Source organism: Manihot esculenta, chromosome 15, assembly GCF_001659605.2.
Source record: "Manihot esculenta cultivar AM560-2 chromosome 15, M.esculenta_v8, whole genome shotgun sequence".
Classification (NCBI taxonomy): domain Eukaryota; kingdom Viridiplantae; phylum Streptophyta; class Magnoliopsida; order Malpighiales; family Euphorbiaceae; genus Manihot; species Manihot esculenta.
This window is the reverse complement of record NC_035175.2, coordinates 29,124,702-29,143,828: the sequence shown is the minus strand read 5'-3', so window position 1 is coordinate 29,143,828 and position 19,127 is coordinate 29,124,702. Positions and strand designations below refer to the sequence as shown.

Genomic DNA, 19,127 nt, shown 5'->3' with positions numbered 1-19,127 from the left:
GTATGGAATAGCAGGCAGAAAAGATCCACCATTTGCAGAAGTAGAGACAATGATAATGTCATTGGAAGCAGGCAGTGCATAAGTAGAGACAGTGACAACATTTGGTTCCATTTGTATAAAGATAAATCCTTAAGATTGTCGGAAAAATAGGATAAAATAATGGAACCTGAGTCGTATTGAATACTGTTCTTAATGATTTATTTTGTAATCCCATAGGATTAAACATGTTCTTTTAGAATTTAATTTTAGAATCAGGACAACAAAAATTTATCTCTAATTTATAATCCAGCAGAAAACACAGAGAAAAGAAAGAATAAAGTAGAAAATATGAGTCACTATCTTTGTAAAGATGGAGGCTATTTATAGTGGAAAAAATGACCGTTATAAGCGGTTATAAAAATCTTGAGATAATATAATAAAATCATAACGGTCAGATTTAATATTATATTTAAATCTCATAATTAAAATCTTTAATAACCATAAAATCTTCAACGATCATAAAATCTTTAATAAGTATAAAATCTTCAACGACCATAAAATCTTCAACACCATAAAATCTTTAATCACTATAAAATCTTTAACGACCATAAAATCTTCAACGACCATAAAATCTTTAATGACCATAAAATCTTTTGAAATCTAAACTAAGTCGATATACGGGGTCACGTGGTAAGAGTCTGATAAATCGATATATGGTTGCACTGTGGAAAGAAAGACCCGGACACCATAATATTCAGTTCTTCACCAAGAGTCGCCCCTTTTCTAAACAGGTCGAGTCTTTGCATAAAGTTACTGTTAGCAGCACAATCTAGTAGGCCTCCATTATGCCTGTAAATGTGGATCTCAATCAATTAGCCGACGAGATCTTTAATCAAGTAATCGGCCACATCATTGTCGGATTTTCAAGAAATATTATAATTAACTCCGTCATCTTACAATATAAAATCCAACCATCACACAAATAAAGGTACGTAATTTCTACACAACTACTCTTGAGTTTAAAGCATTAATTACATTCGTCATTCCCTCCAGTTTACTGATTTGAGCGTCGAAGTTGCTATCACAGGCATCAATCACCTCATATTCTCTTTCTCACATATTGTCCAATCGCAATACAGTTTTATTTCGATCAGGTGCCCACTGCCTCACGTTCTTTTTCTCATTGACTAATTACAACACAGTTTCATTATGGTCACATCAATATCGAAAAATTATAAATTAGTTTTAAAAATTATTTTAATAATTTTTATAGAATATAATAAATATTTTAAATTTATCTCTTATATTTAGATTCAAAATAATAAATTATTAAATAATTTTCAAACTTATATGTTATAGAATTTATTTAAACTTCTAGTAAAAATAGAATTTAAATACAAATAGAATTAAAAATTTTAAAACTAAATGAACTCTATGTAAGACCCCGCTCGTTCAGACATCGAAATTCCTACCGTCCGGTGGAATCTCGGGTGTCGGATCCTCTTTGGGGGGTAGAGCAAGGGTAAAGGAAAGGTTTTCAAAAATGTTTTTAAGTGTTTTATGGTTTTAAATAGAAAAGAGTTGAGTTTTTGAAGAGAAAGACCAAGGAGGCGTTTGCCAGGTTCGGCCGCCGAAAGTGAAGTTCGGCCGCCGAACATGTGAAGGCTTCGGGAGCGCCTTTGGCCTCCGAAAGTCTTGTGGGAGCAAGCCAAGGTTCGGCCGCCGAAAGTGAGGTTCGGCCGCCGAACATGCATGAGTTTAGGGGGCACGTTAGGCTGCTGAAGGTTGATGACCAGGCCACCTATAAAGAGCCCTCAGATCGGAAATGGGCGAGTTTTCTCCCCATTCCCGAGCTCAGGTGAGTGTATGCCCTCCCTTGGTTGCTTGTGTGTCTTCTCTTCAAAATCCCTCAAGTTTTCATGAGATCTACCCTTGGTTTGAAGTTTTGAAGCTAAAGTAGAAGTTTTGGGAGCTTGGAGCTTTTGGAGCTTGGATTCTCCACACCTCCGAGTTAGGGATCGCACCAACCCTCGATCTTCAAGAGGTAAGTGTAGATCTTGGTTCCCCTTGAGTTTTCATAAAGTTTTAAGTAAGTTTTGTGGAGGTTTTATGTTGGAATGGGTAGATATGCATGTTTAGGTTTATGTGGGTTTTATGCCCAATGTATGTTATGTGATGATGTGTTGAGGAGTTTAAGTTAGTTTCTTTGCTCTCTTTGCTTGTGGGAGTGTGTATGCATGCTTGGGAGAGAGTATGTGAGGTTTGGGGTGTTTTGGAAGGTTTTGGAGGCTGGTGTGCAAAGGCTGAGTTCTGATGAACTCAGGTTCGGCCGCCGAAGGTGGTTTCGGCCGCCGAACGTGCCTGAGGATGCATGGTTTGGCCGCCTAACCTTGCCCCCGAAAGTTGAGTTGTGGCTTGAAAGTAGACTTTCGGCCGCCGAAGGTAATGTTCGGCCGCCGAAAGTGCCTGACTTTCGTCTCTGGAGAGAGGGTTCGGCCGCCGAAGGTGCCGCCGAACCTACCCGAGTTTCGTCTCTGGAGGAGACTTCCGGCCGCCGAAGGTGCCGCCGAAAGTGCCTGTCCAGCCTTTTCATGGCTGTTTTCTATGCATGTTTCAGTGATGTTTAGAGGGGTTTTTGGGGAGTTTCTTATGAGTTGTTAGAGTGTGTTTGGTACCTCATGTGAGTCCATCTGTGTAGGATCGGACCTGAGACATCGAGGTGTCTAGCTTCAGTGCTAGTTGGCCAGTAGAGTTAGCTGAGCAGTGACTCCAGGTGAGTAGAACTAACTTAATCTTTTACTTTAAGAAAATCAAATGCCTAAAGCATACTCATACATCATGTTATGTAATAGGATGATTGCACTAGTTTCACCATGCCCATGCACCATGTTTATATGTGATAGGATGATGCATTAGTTTCACGAAGGTGACGCATTGCATAATGTGCTATGTATATGATGTGATGGGTGGACCAAGGCGACCTCAATAGCCCACAAGTCTGTCATGAGTCTTTGTCAGTCGGGTGAGTACATATAGGAAAGCCCCATGAGAGCTCCTTCGGGGCCAAGTTTTGACAGAGGGAATGTTGGGGTCATGTCTAACCCTGAAGGGAAGGACGTTACGTGAACCCTCTAAAATCACCCGCAAGAGGAAGAGATTTGCTAGCGTGAACTCAAGCGGGGGTGAGATGTTTGTTGTGATATAATTGTGATATGACGCATCTCATGAATGCATGAATAAGAAGAATAATTGAATGAAATAAAAGGTCTTTATAATAAAATACATAAAAAGGGTGGAACATTAAAATGAATAATAATATACCTAAAAATGGAGGAACTAAATCAAATGTTTTTCTCTGTTTCTACTCACTGGGCTCTTGTAGCTCACCCCATTCCCTTAACCCCAGTTTTGCAGAGCCAGAGTATGTCAAGCCAGAGTAAGTCAGGAAGAGCTATGGAGATAGAAGAGGTTCAAGCATGGGTTGCCATGTTTGGTTGTAATAGCTTAGTTTGTTTTGTTTATGTTTATGTATAAGGAGAGATGCTTATTGTATATGTTTATGGTGATAGTATGTAATGTAAGTTGCTAAAGAGATGATATGTTATGTAATGCTATGTATGTTTGTTTGCTTGTATAGCTTAGTTATGGACATGATATATGGACATGATAGATGGACTTGATGTATGGTCCTTATGTATGTAAAGGATATGAAAGAATAGAAAGAGTAATGTTATAAAGAGATAGAGCCAAGTTAAGAAAAGTATAGATATGCCATGTGTTGTAGCATGAGATGTATAGAATTGTGCTTTGCCTAGAGAGTTGGTAAATCCCTTTTTGTTGCATGATCCTGAGAAAATGTTTTAAATGTTATGAGTTTTGAATGGCCCGTGAGGGAAGAAAGGGTTCCAATCCCTTGACCCAAAGCGGATATGTTTTAAAGCAAGCTTGATGACCCATCTGGTATGAGGTTCTATGTTTCCATGCATAGGTCAAGCTGATGTAAGAAAAATAAGTTTAAAGGTTTTTATGAGACCAAAGCTTAAGTTTTCAAGCAAAGTTTGATCATGCACGGGATTATACCTAGAGTTCAGGATGTATAGAGGCTTACTACGGGTCCCGGCGGCCTTAAGCCGATCTGGATCCTAGTGCCGAGCAGGTCGGGCCGTTACTAGAGGGGTACCGGTTTCCGGGCTGTTACACTCTAAAACTATTTTATACAATAAAATTTAAATTAAATTAAAATAATCACTATAAAAATATTTAAGTAATTTTAGAATGTTTCCCTTTCTTTCATACATTTATATATAGTCTAAATAAATGACATTTTACTATTATAATATTTCATTAAATATTTTTAAAATATTTATTAAATTTTATCTAATTTTTATAAACATTCTAATTATGGGTAATATAATTATTATTATTATCATTTTATTGAAATTTAATATATATATATATATATATATATATATATATATATATATATATATATATTTCGTATGCCAAAATCATTAAAAATAGATGGAGTAATTATTATTTCTTTATTTTTAATTAATAATTAATTATTATCCATTTTAAGTAATAAAATAAAATTTAGAAAGCTGACCGTGCCTAATAGAACTAGGGAGTAACTATGTATGATTTTAGCGGCTTTAGATTGAATAAAAAAATCGTATCAAAAATAGAATTTATTTTACCATTTTGGTTCGGTTTTGGTCTTCCCTAAAAATCATACCGTATTGGAACCGAATCATTTTATATACATATTTTTCTATAATTTTTTGAATGTATTATATACTATTGATGTTGCTGAAAACAAAATAAGGATGTGGTCGGAATGAAACTGTGCTGTAATTGGCTAATCTTGCAAGAGAGAGAAAGTGAGGTGGTGGATATCCACGACAGCCACTTCGATACACAAGTCAATAAACTGAATAAAATGATGAATGAAGAATTTGAGAGTATTTGTGCAAGAGAATTGCGTACTTTTGCCTTTATTATCATTCCCTATTTATATTGTAAGAAGGTGGGGATAAATATAGTATTTCCTGATAATTCGACAACGATGTGGTTGGCTCATGGGTAAGGAATCTTCACCGGCTAATTGGTTGGGAATCCTGTGATTATAGGCGTAAAGGAAATCTGCTGGATTGTAGCTATTAACGGTAACTTGTTTATAGAGTCATGCCCTAAAATTGAGAGGGTGAGTCTGTCCAACCTGAGGCTGACCTGTCCAGAGGCCGGGTCTTCTTTTCTCTAAGTTCCGAGCACCATGGTTGTCCGAGCCTTTCTTTCTGTGGGTGGGATCACGTATTAGTTTATCAGATCCTTGCCACGTGGCCTTGTCTTATAGTGATAACTCACTGCCTATTTTAGGCGATTGTTGTGTAATATCAGAGGTCCCCCCGTTGGTCTTTGATTTTTTAGATTCAAAGGTGATAGTTCTCTTCATGATATAGGGCATGTGACTTGTTTATTTGGGCTAAGTGCAGGATGTCCTTGCTTTCTTCTTACTTGCCATACCGACCAGTCATGTCTAAGATCTTGTCTGGCAAAAATCGATCAGAGTGATATGTAAGGACTTGACGAGTTTCCAAGCTCTCTTTAGCACGAACTAGCCCTGGGGATCATTTGGGCATCGTTTAGCCCTTATGAGCTCCTTGGCCTTTTCCAGCCTTATCGAGCTCCAGGCATTTTTCAGCTTTAGTTGTACTTCCGATCATTTTCTTGACCCAACCAGCCCTAACGAGTTTTGAACTTTCTCTAGCCTTGACCGTGCTTTCGGGCATTCTCTAGCCATGATGAGCTTACGTAAATTTACGTGCTTTCAGGCTTTCTCTAGCCTTGACGTGCTTTCGGCCTTTCTCTAGCCTCGACGAGCTCATGGGCATTTTTCTAGCCCTGACGAGTTTTCGGCCTTCAAATTCCTTAGAATCTTTTTGTGAAGCGGGATTAACACCTAGTTAGTTGGCTTGGTGTATATCCACCTTGTGGCCTTGCATAAAATACCTTAGAATCTTCTTGTGAAATGGTACTAAAACCCGGTTAGTCGGCCTGGTTTATACCCACCTTGTGGCTTATCATAAAATACTTTAGAATCTTTTTGTGAAACAAGACTGCCATCTTGTTGGCCAAGCGTATACCCGCCTTGCAGCCTGGCATGAAATGCCTTTTTCAGTGGAACTAATATCCGATCTTTTTCCTGAAGAATTTCACCTTATGGCCTAGCATATGAGTTGCCTTGATTATGTGGGACCCATGTCCAGATGGCCTTGTGGCCTTATTATGCGGGACCTATGCTCGGATGGGCTTGTGGCCTTGTTATGTGAGATTGATGCCTGGATAGCCTTGTGGCCTTGTTATGCGGGATCCATACCCAGATGGCCTAGCGATTGCCTTATGGCCTTTCTTTGTTTGTGTTTCTACAGTCCAATGCCCGGATTATGGTCTGGCTGAAGTTGCCTTGTGGATTGGCATAAGATGCATTTCTATGTAGGACCGATGCCCAGATGGCCTTGTGGCTTTTTATTGGAGCTAACACCTTGATGGCTTGACAGATTCCCGTCTTATGAGCCGGCATGAGATGCCTTGCTATGCGAGACCGATATCCGGATGGCCTTGTGGCCCTTTATTGGGGCTAATGCTTGGATGGCCCTGCAAATGCTCGCCTTATGGTTTTTGTTCTTGTCTCCACACTTTCATCCATCCAACATTTTTTATTTTCCTATAAAAAAAGAAACTTGAAGAATGCATCCTAATTTTATAATATTTTCATAAATCACAAACATTTTTCTAAGAATAAAATAAAAAATTTGATCGTTTGATTTGACCAATTTTAAAACTCAAAGTTCTACCCAGGAGTTGAACATCTGTGATATTCTCCTTATTGCCACCCCTATCAACACTCAATTCTCTTGCAATTGCATGAATAACCCCCACATGTTCACTGTTAAGGGTGGTTTCAGAAATTATTACCATGAGCTCGGGCCTTGAAAAGATTGTAACTAGAAGCAAGCGACAACTTTTTGTTATTGCCAATGAAACGGTGTGGAGAGACCGACCTGCGAAGAGGCCAACCTAAGCAAACCTATGCGAAGAGGCCAACCTAACTAATTTTTTTTTTTTGTGTGTACAACTCACCTATTGTATATTATCATTTCTTCTTTTCCTATTAGCTAGCACCAACCATCAACCTTTTCTACTCTTTTTGATGAACTTGTCTTTTCTTACTAGCCTTTCAATCTCGTCTTTCAGCTGCCGATACTCCTTCGTTGTGCGTCTGTAGTCTTCATGAAAATGGCAATACTTGGTCTTATCTCGCCTTCCAGCTTTCTTAGGGTTGAGTTTAGGAGGCCATCTAACTTATTTGTCATTTTTCTTAATCCACACTAAGATATGTGTCGGTGAGTCATTCAGCAGAGTGTAATTCTTATACTTACTCTGGTCATTCCTTCCTTGAGAGACTGAATAACTCTTGTGGTCTCCCCCACATTCTTGCCTCTTTGGCTTTTGGTCTTGCTTTTGGCTCGTCCTTTGATCCTCTTCCTATCCTTCTTGGGGCATTGTCTGATGACTCTCCTTCCTTGAACTTGTCTTTGGATCGCATCTAGATTGCTCCTGTTCGAGTTCTTGAGGTATCAATGGAGACTTCCTCCCTTCTCCTTGGAGCCATGAGTGACACCTCTTCTCGAACTTTGTATTGCTTGAAAATAACTTGCAACCTTCTAATGTACTGGAGTATTTGCCCAATGGTCATATTATTGGGATCTACTTTGTTGACCATAGGGGGTGTGTTTTGTCCACTATTATGAGTGAAAAAAATGATAGCATCCTCAACGGTAGCAATCTTAACAATAGCTCGTGAGTTGCTGGCCATTTCGAGAGAGAAAAAAAATGTTTTTTTTTTCAGAAGAAAAGGAATAAGAGATCGAGCTTTAATCTAAATAAATAGAAAGGATTCAATGGATTTTTCGATAACGGAACAAATGTTTGCTGAAACCAAAATGAGAATGTGGCTGGAACAAAACTATATTGTAATTGGCTAATCCTGTAAGACAGAGAAAGTGAGGTGGTGGGTGCTTACGGCAGCCACTTCGATACTCAAGTTAGTAAACTGGAGAAAATAGTGAATGAAGAGTATTTGTGAAAGAGAATTTCGTATATTTATCTCTGTGATCGTTTTTCATATATACTGTAAGAAGGTGTACATAAATATAATATTTCTTAATAATCCGACAATGATGTGGCTGGCTTATGAGTAAGGAAATTTGCTGGATTGTAGCCGTTAATGGTAACTTATTTATGAAGTCTCACCATGAAGTTAAGAGAGCAAGTCTATCCGACCCGAGATCGACCTGTCTTGAGATTAGATCTTCTTTTCTCTCGGTTCCGGGTACTATAGTCATCCAAACTTTTCTTTTTACGGGTGAAACTGCATATTAGTTTATCAAATTTTTACCACCTAGTCATATTTTATGGTCACAGCTCACTACTTATTTTGACCGATTATTGTATAATATCAACTATAAATATAATTATATGTATATTTTATACACTAAAATCGTAATATATGTATATATATACACCGGCGAATGCAGAAATTCAGTTAAGGGATCCAATTTAAATAAGTATTTCTTATTTTATTATTTTATCAATTTTTTATTTCACTTTCTTTTATTATAATAATATATAATTGACTATTATAATTTTGTTTAATTTTATATTATTTTCAAATCAACTTATCATTAATTATTATTTTTTTCAAATAAGTATTCAAAATATTTTTTTAATATTTAATAAAATTTAATATTTTAAAGATAATATAATTAAAAAATTAATAAAATAAATTGTATCTTCTAATATGTGTGAAAAATTTATATTCAAAATATAAATTTTTATAAAAAATAAATAAACTATTATAATTAAATCATTGTGATCCCCATCTATTTTTTATTTATTAAAATATATTTTTAATGATATCATTATTAGTATTTACAAATATATTTTTCAATATAAATTATCGATTAATTATTTATGATTCATCACTATAGGATCCATATTTAATGATATTTATCGCTATTATTGTAACATGCAAATCTATAAAAAAAATTTATTAAAAATAATATAATATTTTAATATAAAATTCACTATTAAAATTTAATTTCTTTTAAAAAAATATTTTAACTCATTAAAAATTATTTTGCGTATAAATAGATTAGTAACTAAGTGAGATAAATGAAAAAAAATTATAACTCAATAATAAAAATAGTATTATAAAAATAAATTAAATAATGAGTGAATAACCTAAGAAATAATTTAAGTGAAGACTTGAATTTGAAATTTTAAAAATGGGAAGTTAAATTTTTTGAATTGAAAAATAATATAGAAAATAAAGGACTAAATAGTAAAATTTTTTTGATAAATGGAATAAAAAATTTAAAATTATAAAATATAATGATAATTTAATTAAATAATTTTGAAATAAGAATGAGTTGGTAAATTTTTTAAAATGTAAAAATTTAATGATAATTTTTGATATTTTAAAAAAATTATTTATATACCCTTAAAAAATTTCAAAAAAATTTCAAGGGACATACCTTGGCCATGAATGGGTCTGTATATGTATTATATCCGTATACTCTTTTTAGTTCTTTCTATAATATGTTTAGTTATAAAATATCAAACTCTTTTACTATTTTTGGCATAAAACTATTTTATTATTATTAATTATAAGTATATTATAATATTTATGATATATTTAATCATTACTTATATAATTAAATAGTATATAATAAAAAAGTAATTAAAATATTTATTAAATAATATATTTATATTATTATTTTTATGATTTATTTTACATATATACTTTATATAAATTATAAATAATTTAAATATGTATTATATAAATAATATAATTTACATTAATAACTACTTTAATGACATTATATATATAATTTTTCATAAAAAAATACATAAATTTATTTTAAATACTAATAATTAAAATTAAAGTTATATTATAATTAAAAATTAAAAATCATACCAAACTAAAATAATAAAAAAATTAATTAAAATTATATCAAATTTCAATTAATTTTAATTTTTAAACCTAAATTGAAACCGCAATAGAATACCTTAATTGCTTAGCATTTCTAAAATAAATAATGAGATATAAAATTATAAAAATATTGTGTAACGGACTGAAATTTAGCAAGTGGGAATAAAAAGGGAAGAGAGAAAGGAATCAACAGAGGATTCCAAATTCCAAATCTACTCTCCTCGTTATTCTCATCTGTACCAATACCTCACCTCATCCCTATACTACAGTATATATACACTCACTCATCACTCGTCTCCGGCCTAACCCCAACAGTAATCCTTCATTTCTCTGTCTCTCACCATTGATTTTCTCTCTTATCTTATTCTTCTTTATCTTCTTCTTCTTCTTGTGTACAATCCAAGAAGAAAGAGAAGAGTGGCTGCTAGTAGGAAAACAGAGATCAAATGTTTTAGTTAGGCCACCAAGAACCCCTCAATCAGAAGAAGAAAGAACCAAGTGTTACTAATCTTAATGCGCTCAGAAATCATTAGAAGGAGTGGTAGGAGTATGGATTTTGGGAAATCTTGCATCTTCCTTGTCAGAAATTATTCTTTTGCTTTTACTTGTTCTTCTTCTGGGTTTTGTGATTGTTGTTTCTCTGGGAAATCAGTCTCATCATCATATTCATCTTTCCAATGTTTGTCTTTTGGAAGTGATTTTCCGGAGCCCAATTCCATGGGATCTAGCATCAAGCTCCCTACTTCCAAATTAACTACTTCTATTTTGGCTTTTCTTTAATCTGTCTCCCCCCCCCCCCCCCCCACTTGTATATTATATTTTATCGGCAGACCTGTCTTACATTGTTTCTTGAAGGAATTCTCTTCCTTCTCCCTCTTTCTCACCAAAAACAGTGAATGAAAATGTTGAGTGCATCACTGACCTTGTTTTGTGATCCGTTTGTGACTTCTATTGCTACTTTCTCAGCAACTAACCCAGCTATTCCCCGTGATCTTCGACCCATCAGGTAATTTTTTGTCTTCCTATTTATCTTTCTATCTTGCTGTTGCTATTAGTAATCAATTAATTATCCTATATCATAGTTATTGTTTGATGAACACAAATTTTTAGCTTATATTATTGATGGGTTAGTAAGTGTGTGTGAGTTTGTCAATTCCATCTTGTTTAATGTATGTGTTGAATTTAATAATCCATACATAGAGTTGGAAGAAGGAATTTTTGTGCTAGTAAAAAGCCCAAATGTCCCTTTATTCTTTACACGATGACGATCATCATCAGGTATGATCATGATCAACGTTGGATGTGGATAAGGAGGAGAAAGACCCCTTTCTCATGGACAAGGAATGGGACTGCAGTTGTTTCAGTTTCAGCTTCAGCTTCCTCTATTTCTACCAATCAGATGACCAGGGACTCATCCCGCCTCAATGTTTATCAGGAGGTTTATTTGGATTACCAGTGAACAAAATTATCTACTATCTTTTTCTGATACTGCATGCTATCTGTGAATTTCACCTTACTCGTTCTAGATTGCTCTATATCCTTTGTGCACTGTAATCTTAATCTTTCTGCTGAAAATAATTCCCAGGTAGCCAAGTCTGCAAGGGAAAGGTTCACCCAAGAAATCTCCTTTCAATCCAAGGATAAAGACATCTCTCTTGCAAAGGTATAGTTTCCTTTTGTCCTATTTTTTGGTCATCTTTTTGCCCTGATGACCATTTTTGTTTTTTCTTTTAATAATCTTATCTTTTTACATTATATGCTTAGATATGCGTTTTAATGATACATTGCAGCAGAAGATGAGGCATATGTTTGTTACATTATATGTTATTGCAAACTCAAAATTTCTGTTTTCCCAACTTCACTCTTTATATCTTGTGGTGATTCTTAATTGCATATGTTTGTGGCTTGTTGGTGTAGGCCTTGCTGTACATTGCAGCAGAAGATGAGGCATTTCTTGCTTTTAATAAAGAGATGGATGCTCGCTCACTCCTGAATGAAAGGAGAACTGCTTCAGTGCCGGTGAAGGAGGAAGAGTGGGATAGTGTGGAGAAAATGCTGTTGGCAGGAAAGAACATAACTGAGTGGCTCTGTGAGTTGGATAACATTGCAAGAGAAGTTGAAGCAGAGCTAGTTTCAAGAGACATAGGCTGCCATTTGGTTGAAGTTTTGGATGCTATAAATGTAGTTCTGTTTGAGTCAAGAGGCTTCAAAAGGTCACCTGTTGTTGTAGACTCTAAGTATTCATACTTGCACACTGTGCTCAGCACTGGATGTGGCAGTGGTAAAACTTCATCATGTTTGTTTTATTACATATCTAGCCTTTTGCTTTAATGCTTATTCTTATTTTGTTGGAGCACTTAATTTTTTTTTTTTTTGTGTGTGTGTTTGTGCTTAATTTTCTTTTCTCTTATTCTTATGATATTTGCATCTGTCTGACTATATTATTGCCCTTATGACAGCAATTTTGCTTAGCATAATTTACATTGAAGTTTGTAGACGACTCAATCTGACCATTGTGGGATCTCGAGTTGGGGAGGATTTTTTGATATGGCCCCAAATGGGAAACCTAGAGGTGGTTATCTTAATGTTACTCCATATAATGCATCACTTGTTTCTTTCACAACTATGGTTTCTGTCTGGCTTGAAAAATCCATATAGCATAACAAATTGCAAGTTGGAATATCTTAATTTTTTTTTCTTTTCTTTCTGTAGGAGCTCTTCAAGGTGACTTCAGGGCACAGCTTGTTTGCAATTGTCAATGGAAGGTGTGTGGAGGATCCTAGATCAAAGGCATCAGATTTGACTAGCAACTCACTTTTAGGGCTTGAGATAGCTACAAAGCGAGACATTATTGGAATTTCTTTGGCCAATTTGATTGTAAGTACTAATGTTTGAAGATGTCTGAGTACTTTTAGGTTACTTATTTCAGTATTAGTGATTGATGCCTTCTTAATTATACTTTTGTGATTTTATATCAAAGAAAGAATTAAAAATTTTGAATTTTTTAGAGGCTTCACTGGAAACGTGCTTCAAGATCAAGTCATGGACTGATGCTGACTTCTCCACTTAGGCATGTCCATAATGCTCACAAGAAACATGAGATGAGCCAAAATTTGAATGTTCCTTTGCTTCGGCAAAGAGATCTTAGGTAATGTTCTTACCTATCTGTGTGGCACTACAAAGTATTTCTTTCTTCCTTTATATTCTTGCGGGCATAAGTTTGTGTATTCTATATTGTTGTTTGTTCTCTAGTAGTTTGCCCCCTTGTTAGCTATAAAATTGTAAAGAAAAAGGGATTGTATATTTTCTAGTGTGATTGAATCAGGTGTCAATTATGCATGAAAAGCTAAGAAGTATCTGGATTGTTCTTGTGTAAAACTTTCATGGCAATTTTTATTTTTCTCTTATTCAGACCATAGACCAGAGTTTTGGAACTTTTGCAATGTAGATAACTTAGAGATGTGGATTTGAACGTGTTACCTTTTCGTATTGAGCCTCTGCTTGTGATAGCATCTGGTGTATTTCACTTTTGAGGGAGCATATAGATGTGAAGAGCATACAATTACAAACCCATGTTGCTTTTCCCCTTCAACTCAACTATTTGGATGGCCGCATGGAACTTATTTATCCATTCTGTTTCACTTATGCCAGTCTTTCTATAAGCTGTTCAGATGCTAAAAATAACCGTTTATCCATGTAACTTGCCTTAATTTTCTGTAGTAGGAGTTTATTAATTTGAACAACTTTTCCCCCATCCTCTTCCCCCATCTAGTATCTAGTTGACAAAGGAATGAAGAGGGAATGGTGAGGCCATATGTATGATTCACTTTTAAGATCCCAGTAATTGCTCTTTTCCTGCCCTGTTTATATGGATGGGAATTCTATAGTTACTTTTTTTTTCGCTTACTGTCCTTGATGTCCATAAATAAAGAAGCACCACAAACACTATGCTAAACAAATTTCCCATTCCCGTTCTAACATAAAATCTAGTTCAGTTTTCTTTGTATATATAACTGTATTAATAGAATGACTGTGCCTTTTGTCTCAATTTATCTAGTGCAGCCAATTCTTCCTAGAATGGGAAATGTTCTACCCAAAACACAGTTTTTCGGTTTGCACATTATGATTTTCTTTAGCTGTTTTTAGTGTTCCAGTACTATTATTCTGTTTTATTTACTGTTATGGAGTTCTGGGGTTGTGGGGCAGAAACTTAAAAAGTTTTGCATGTTTATCACTTATTTGTTTTTTTTTTTCCTTAGCCCATAGATATGTGGCTTGTTTTCCTAAGTCTGTAGGGAAGGGCTTTTATTCCTTTAGACCTTTTGATGGAAAGGAACAGACCTTTTTATTTTATTTTATTTTATTTTTTCGGAGGGGGGGGGGGGGGGGTTCGGGGTTCACAGGTGGGAGCTTCTTGTGTGGTTTTCGTGTGGGAGTTATCTAACCCCCTACTCCCACCTAAAAATACCTTTAAGTGTAACAGCTAAACCAACTATAGCTGGTTTCAGTCAATAGAATTTATAAACTTTCTTGATTATAAAGCATATATTCTGTGGGACAGAATAATTGGAATGTAGATCTGGCTTATAGGGTCTACTCTTTTTGGTTGGTGTTAATAGCTATAAAATATTGTTTCATGTGAAGGTATGTGTGGAGCCCATGATTGTTAGATTTCACCATCAAATCTGTTTAGTAATTTTACTTATAACTGCTTAAATTATGTTTCAGAATGTAGCTTTGGTTGATTAAACCCATAATGGGTTTTGCTCCTTATGAGGAAAGATGTGGTTAAACTTTTGGTGTTGCAATTGGCTTGTACTTATTGGAAAAATTATTCATTAAGACCATATAGTTGCTAATGGCTATAGTACTTTACTCTTCCAGTAGTGGATGTGTGCTTGTCCATGTCAGTCATGCAATTTGGCAATGACTTTTTCATATTTATTCCTTGTATCAGCTATGTTTGGTCTATAAAAGTTTTTTTTTTAATACTCAGTTTCTACTTTTGGTATGTGGTTAGAGAATTTTATTTTGGGCGATGCTACGCATCTAGATATTCTAAATTTGTATGCAAATAATTATCCTGTAGTAATTGCTTATTCAACACTGGAATTCACATGCAATTATGAGCATCGTTCTAAATAATACCATGTAATGTAATAGCCGATATTTATTACCATTCCTTTAATGGCATTCTACTTCATCACTTTACCATAATTGCAGTTGTTACCATTATGTCACTTATTTTTTTATGCAAGATGGGGCAACAACTATTTCTTTTTTTTTTACCCCTGATCTAAGGAGCTTTAAGTCGTTCTGTTTCCCCTTTTCTATCAAGTTTCCATCTAAATCTTTCACTTGTTTTCTTTCGAGCTTAAGATCATAAACTATTTTATTGATTTTATACAGTTATATATATATATATATACTTTCGGTGTTCTTTACTTATTGAAGAAAATTATATTTGATGTTAGGTTTTTGTTAAATTTATATATGAAGTATCATTCTTTTGATGTATTTATAATTATTATTTGATTTTATATCTTAGTTTTACTTGTATCTTTTGAATATATACTCCATTTATGAATTTATGATTATTTCAAAAGATTTGCAGAACAATAAGGTTGTTGTTACGTTGTGGCTCTTTTAGGCGTGTTTCTGTTACCCTCAACCGTGATAAGGATTGTGATTTAAATCCATGCTTATGAGTACGTCAAGAATAACATATTTCTTAGATATCATGCTAAAATATAGATATTTTTACAGGCTGGCAATCATGGCTTCTGAAAGATTGCTGGTATTGCATCCACATAATTGGGCCTTGAGAAGAGATCATGGAATGATGCTGTACTATAATAGGTACAAGTTAGTGAACTTTTGTGGCATTTAGGAAAAGAGTTTCATTATAAATACTGATGAGAAAAGTGTTTGATGGGAAATTTCAGGGAATATGGAGAGGCAGTGCAAGAGCTTAGCATCTGTATGGCCTTTGCCCCAGAAGAAGAGGCACAAGTTCTGGAACCATTTGTTGAGAAATTGCATTTATTGCGTCTGGAATCCACCTGGAAGTCTATGGAACATGCTGGTCATGTTAAAGTTCCTTGATCTTTATCTGTAAATCTCTCTCTCTCTCTCTCTCTCTCTCTCTCTCTGTAGATTGGCTTTAACTGAGCTTTATGCAAGTACTTGAATGCTCTCCAAAAATATTCAAATTGTATGGTTTTGAGCTACTATGCAAGACTGCATTGCGATTTGGCAGAAGAATTTTCTAAGATTATGTTTGGATTGATGCAATCAAAACTTAAAATCTAATTTTAATTATATTATTTTGTATGATTAGGTCAAGAAAATCTATTGTGATTTAATGCAAAGCACATTTAAGAGTACATAAAAGCAGTTGTTTTTCTCTCAGAGGAATTTTTTTTTTTTTTTTTTTTTTTTTTTTTACACCATACAGTTGCATTTTATCAAAGCAGTACTGGGCAAATAGATTAATACCACAAGTTTTTAGGGGAAGGAGTGATGAGTTGAAACTGGATCACCCGGATAACTCAATGTCATTGCCACTCGGCTAAGGAGTGGGTGGCCACACAAAGTTAAAACGATATCATGATCATAGCGTTTCATAGTTCTTCCTTTTATTTTTAAAAAATTTGTATTTTGTTACTACAATAAAAGTTGTTTACATTATATATCTTTGAATATTATATTGTGAATATATTAGTCTTGATTAAAATTTTATTTCAATTAAATATGTAATTATTTTATTTATATGTTATTATTAAATAGAAGTTGCTTTTTAAATATCAATATAAATATTTTTAATGAATAATTGTGTTAACATAATTTTTATTGTATATAAAAGTAGAAAGGAATATTTAAACTTTTTAAACTATCTTACTATATTTTGTTAATTACAATTTAATTATTATTTAAAAATTTTTTAATTTAATTATTTAATTTTATTAATATTCTATTTAAATTTAAATTAATTAAAAAAATCTTTTACCATTTAAATTATTGTGGTTTAAATTTTATCATAGAAGAGTTCTCTTAACATTTAAATTATTTATATTGAAATTTTATCATATTAAAATTTAGAAATAAAAAAATAATGATATTTAAAATTTAACATTTATAGTTGATTAAATAATAATAATATTTAAATTATTTATATTGAAATTTTATCGTACAAGATTTGAAAATTAAAAAAAAATATATTTAAAACTTGAGGTGTTAAATAGTTACACATCTTTAATACTTATATTTTATAAGGTTTAGTAACTAAATAGTTATAATTTTATAAAAATTAAAGAATAAATTATATTTTAGTTTTTAAGTTTTAATATAATTAATAGATCAATTTGTATATTTTTAAAATTGAACACTTTAATTTTTATATAATCAATTCGTTCAAATCGAAGATTTCTCCATTTATAATTTCGTTAGTCAACTGGTCAAAGAGAGAGTAAGTATTTTAACGCGTGAACACTTAAATCTTTTAAATATATATGAAAATTTTTATATTATGTAAACTACACTTTAGTCTCTAAATTTTAGCGTAATTGACAAATCAATTTTTATATTTTTAAAATTAAATCCTTAAATCCCTTTATATTTAATTTGCTTAAAATTAGAGTTTTTTTTATCCATTATAAACATTAATTCAAAATTAGTGAATGATCAAATTTTTTCTGAAAGTACAACTTTTTTCTAAAATACTCTTTATAAAATTTATTTAGTACCATTTAAAAATAGTTGAAAGTATAAATATTTTTTGAAAGTTTTAAAATTATAAGTATTGAAATATTTTAATGAATGAAAATCGAAAAATAAAAAGTGCTAAAAATTCATTAAATAAAATATTATAGACAAAAATTAATAGGGAAAGTGTTTTTTTTTAAATAAAAAATGAAAGATCAAAATATTTAAATTATAATAGAGACTGATTATATATGAATTTAAATGTATAATTTTTAAAAATACAGAAATTGATTCATTAATTATACTAAAAGTTAAGAACTCAAGTGTAATTTATCTGTTTAAAAATAATAATAAAGATATTTTCAAATATGGACGGACCGATTATAATTTATCCAAAATTAAATGTTAAAAAATTACTAATTTCAATTATTTTTTCTTTGAAAAAAAATCAATGGTCAAATTATACATTTGATATTTGACAGCCAAAGGCAATTAATCCTTTATCACATAGCGAAAACACATTTTTACATTCTCCGTATGACTTAAACACCCAAATTTATAAAATTATTATTTTCATCTTACCATAAATTCTTCGATTTTTAACTTTTCCTCCCTCCGCCAAAATATTTTTCAATTATTTAAAATTCAATCTAATAAAAACTCAATTTAATTTGATTTAATTTATTTTATAAATAAATCAAAATTTAAATTTAATTTTTAAGTTTATTTAATAAACAAACTGAATTTAAATTTTACATTATTCTTCTAGACAAGTTTCATTAGTCGATTTGTTTTAGACCGCAAGCTAATTTATGAATAATTTCAATGGTAGACTCATTTAAATGGACTCATGAGTTAGCTCATTTATAAATACATTTATTTTAGTTATTGTGTTATATAAAAGTGTAAATATATTTAATTTAATTATAAATTTTCTAATATATAATTAAAATTATAATATAACTAATATTGCAGAAAATAGAATGATGACGTGGTCGGAACGAAGCTTGTGTTATGATTGGTTGAAGCTTGCAAAGAAGAGAAAGTAAAATGGTGGTGGGTGTCCACAACAGCCACTCCGATACTAAGTCAGTATATCGGCGAGTAGAGAGGGAACACAATGAATTGCTTAGAGTTTTTGTGTGAGAGAATAATATACCTTTTCCTTTACGATAGTTTCCCTTTTATACTGTAAGAAGGTGGAGATTAGTATGGTATGCCTTGAGAATCCGGTGGAGGTGTGGTCATTTTCTTAATACGGGGTCCACTAGTCTGTAAGAAAAAATTCCGCAATCACAGGCACTACAGAGGTGTGCCAAATTGTGCCTAGTAATGGTAACTTCGTATTAGGGCTCGCCTCGTGGGAGGAAGGGCGAGTCTTCTGGTGATG

The 19,127-nt window shown here is 32.9% G+C and overlaps 1 protein-coding gene across 2 annotated transcripts; it reads left to right on the top strand.

Moving 5' to 3' along the window:
* The first annotated feature begins 10,190 nt into the window (after nucleotides 1-10,190).
* LOC110602539 lies at nucleotides 10,191-16,354 on the top strand. 2 transcript variants are annotated; one of them, XM_021740081.2, is made up of 9 exons: nucleotides 10,191-11,039; nucleotides 11,312-11,471; nucleotides 11,619-11,696; nucleotides 11,951-12,314; nucleotides 12,493-12,605; nucleotides 12,746-12,910; nucleotides 13,042-13,181; nucleotides 15,800-15,892; nucleotides 15,979-16,354. In XM_021740081.2, the coding sequence occupies exons 1-9, from the start codon at nucleotides 10,930-10,932 to the stop codon at nucleotides 16,136-16,138; spliced, it is 1,383 nt and encodes a 460-aa protein (XP_021595773.1). In that variant the 5' UTR covers nucleotides 10,191-10,929; the 3' UTR covers nucleotides 16,139-16,354. The 2 variants fall into 2 exon arrangements, with proteins under 2 accessions (XP_021595773.1, XP_043807270.1); XM_043951335.1 differs by lacking the exon at nucleotides 11,312-11,471.
* Nucleotides 16,355-19,127: the final 2,773 nt, after the last annotated feature.